A 2914-nucleotide genomic window follows, 5' to 3' on the forward strand; every position below is an offset into this window, starting at 1 on the left:
GTGGACTAAGAAAATGGGCCCCACTAAATCCCACTATATATTATATAAAATATAATTAAAAAATTGATTCAAATATATCAAAATACATTAAAAGAGAGTTTTTCATTGGGTAAGGTGATGTATGATATGAGTAATTTCCAATGGGTGAATTATTTTATGGATTTGGGATAAAAAAAGAATTTTGAAATCTTGAATTATGGTGTGGATTTGGAATAAGAGGTGGATTTCCAAAATATGGGGTGTTTTGTTGATTTGGGATACAAAGAGGACTTTCATCATTTTGCGTAAAATTGGAGCATGTGTTATGTTGATTGAGGTTCATTTTCAAATGAAATGTGTACACACAAAAAATTAAAATTAAATAAAATAAATTGGTCAAATTTAGACTAGATGTGAGTGAAAAATGTGATAAAATAAATTACCTATTTATACTACTAAAAAATATTACCGTTATAAGATTACAAAAATAAATTACCAAATTTGAATAATATAATATTAATTTTTTTGAAATCTTACAAATTTATTTCATTCCCCTATAAGATTACTAAAATACAATTTTAAATTAATTCCAGGTACAATATTCTGTTTGGATTCATATATATATATATTTTTTTTAAAAATCATTATGTAATTGCAATTTTTATAAATTCATTCTGTACATTGACAATATTTTTTCTTAATACTGTTTTTTTCTTACATTGACAATATTTTTTCTTACCTATTTATGCTACTAAAAAATATTACCGTTATTTTATTGTTGTTGCAATCTTATCATTCCAAAACGAAATCAATATCCTGAAATCAAATTAATTATTATTGTAGTTTTTTTGCCAAATATTATCCTTGCTTGATTTTCTTTAAATGACAAAATGAATTTTTTTAATAATAAATATTACCGTTATTTTATTGTTGTTGCAATCTTATCATTCCAAAATGAAATCAATATCCTGAAATCAAATTAATTATTATTGTATTTTTTATGCCAAATATTATCATTGTTTGATTTTCTTTAAATGACAAAATGAATTTTTTTAATAATAAATATGAACAACTTAAATTGTAGGAGCGTGTGTTTCTTTATGGACATTGCAAATGAGAGAACGTTGGAAAATCTCAAATATCCAAATGCTTCTGACTCAGCAACATCGGTAAATGTGTAGGAACTTGGGAAAACTATAGATAAACATGCTCTAATGAAATCCCTTTAGTTTTTACGGCTATATTAATACATAGGCTGATGAAAAACTTTTCATTTCCCTATATTACACATATCCATATGTTACGTAATTGCCAATTATTTTGGAGGGAACAGACGAATTTTCGTACCAAATATATATATATATATATATATATATATATATATATATATATATATATATATATATATATATATATATATATATATAATGGAAATGATTCATTCTTAACATGTACCTTATATATTATATATTAGCATTTCAAGTATTGTTCTAAATTCAAGAAATGAACTTATCATGTTGAATGAGCAAATGCTGTAAGAAAACTTTATTCAAATAAAACCATGGCAATGTAAGTTATGTTTTTTATCAGGTGAACATTTGATATTTTTATTCACTATAAAATTATATATCTTTTGTTTTATTTATAATGATGAAGATATATAATATATGTTATATATGTGTAATTTTTTCAGATGTATGATCAAGTATGATCATTTTGAATTATAGAGCCTGAGTGAGTACTATAATAGAAAATATTCAAAATGGTAGATGAAGAATTACATTTTAAAACTGTTTTGAGGAGGAAGAATGCTGCAAATGAAGAGTTGTATAATTTGGTTAAAACTCACATGATTCATGGCCCGTGTGGATTTGCAAATCGATCTTCACCGTGCATGAAAGATGGAAAATGTTCTAAATATTTTCCAAAACAGTTTCAGCCCGAAACAATTGTTGATCAAGATGGGTTTCCGGTATATAGAAGAAGGGACAATGGACATACAGTTCTTAAGAATGGAATTCAAGTCGATAACCGGAATGTTGTTCCATACAATGCAAAGTTGTTGACAAAGTACCAAGCTCACATAAACATGGAATGGTGCAATCAAAGTACATCGATTAAGTACTTATTCAAGTACATCAACAAAGGTTACGACAGAATCACCGCTGCCATTGTACCGAATGATGATGGAACTTCCAACCAGCCGCAGAATATTGATGAGATCAAACAGTATATTGATTGTAGGTACGTTTCTAATATATCACTTGAAATATGATGTCATGCAATTTATCTATTTCAACTAAAAGTGTGCAATTTTTCTTTACATGCATGGTGTAGAAAATTTTATATGTACACTGTTTTGACTATATGTGTTATAATAAAATTTATATATTCTGTCTACAATAATCATTCTATTAATTTTAAATCCATTGTCTTTCATTATATTATTTGTAGGTACGTTTCTCCGAGTGAAGCATCTTGGAGGATATTCTCCTTTCCATGACAAGGATCAAAAGCAAAAAAGGGCTTAAGATATTAATCCATGACAAGGATAACCATCCATTGAATTCTACAACAAACGTCGTGTTCAAAGAAGTTTTTGAAAACTTATAGAACGTAAGTTTTTCATTAGTTATATTATATCAACAAATGTCGTTGTTTATTATTAGAATTTTATTGAATGAGTTGTATAAAATATACATTATGTTTTAACATTTGTTTATATGGATGTAATTGTTTTTTACAGGGTAATGAATCATCACTTCCTAAAAGGTTGCGGGCAGGTTTTGTATAAACTCAGTTTTTTAAGGACCAAAGAATTGTACGAAGTTAAATCATTTTTGTTGTTGGACTTATTTCTCACAATTTTAACTAAAATTGTGAACCTTTTGTTTCAATATCTTTTGTTGTATTAAACCTTACTGTATCAATTGCA

At 26.5% G+C, this 2914-nt stretch overlaps 1 protein-coding gene across 1 annotated transcript; it reads left to right on the forward strand.

Moving 5' to 3' along the window:
• The first annotated feature begins 1741 nt into the window (after positions 1-1741).
• LOC127079803 (uncharacterized) lies at positions 1742-2254 on the forward strand. Its single transcript, XM_051020170.1, has one exon. The coding sequence runs from the start codon at positions 1742-1744 to the stop codon at positions 2252-2254; it is 513 nt and encodes a 170-aa protein (XP_050876127.1).
• Positions 2255-2914: the final 660 nt, after the last annotated feature.

This window comes from Lathyrus oleraceus, chromosome 5 (assembly GCF_024323335.1).
Source record: "Lathyrus oleraceus cultivar Zhongwan6 chromosome 5, CAAS_Psat_ZW6_1.0, whole genome shotgun sequence".
NCBI classification, from domain to species: Eukaryota; Viridiplantae; Streptophyta; class Magnoliopsida; order Fabales; family Fabaceae; genus Lathyrus; species Lathyrus oleraceus.

Bases quoted from the DNA above. Each gene is read 5' to 3' on its own strand.
- LOC127079803 (XM_051020170.1), top strand. From the start codon at position 1,742: ATGGTAGATGAAGAATTACATTTTAAAACTGTTTTGAGGAGGAAGAAT.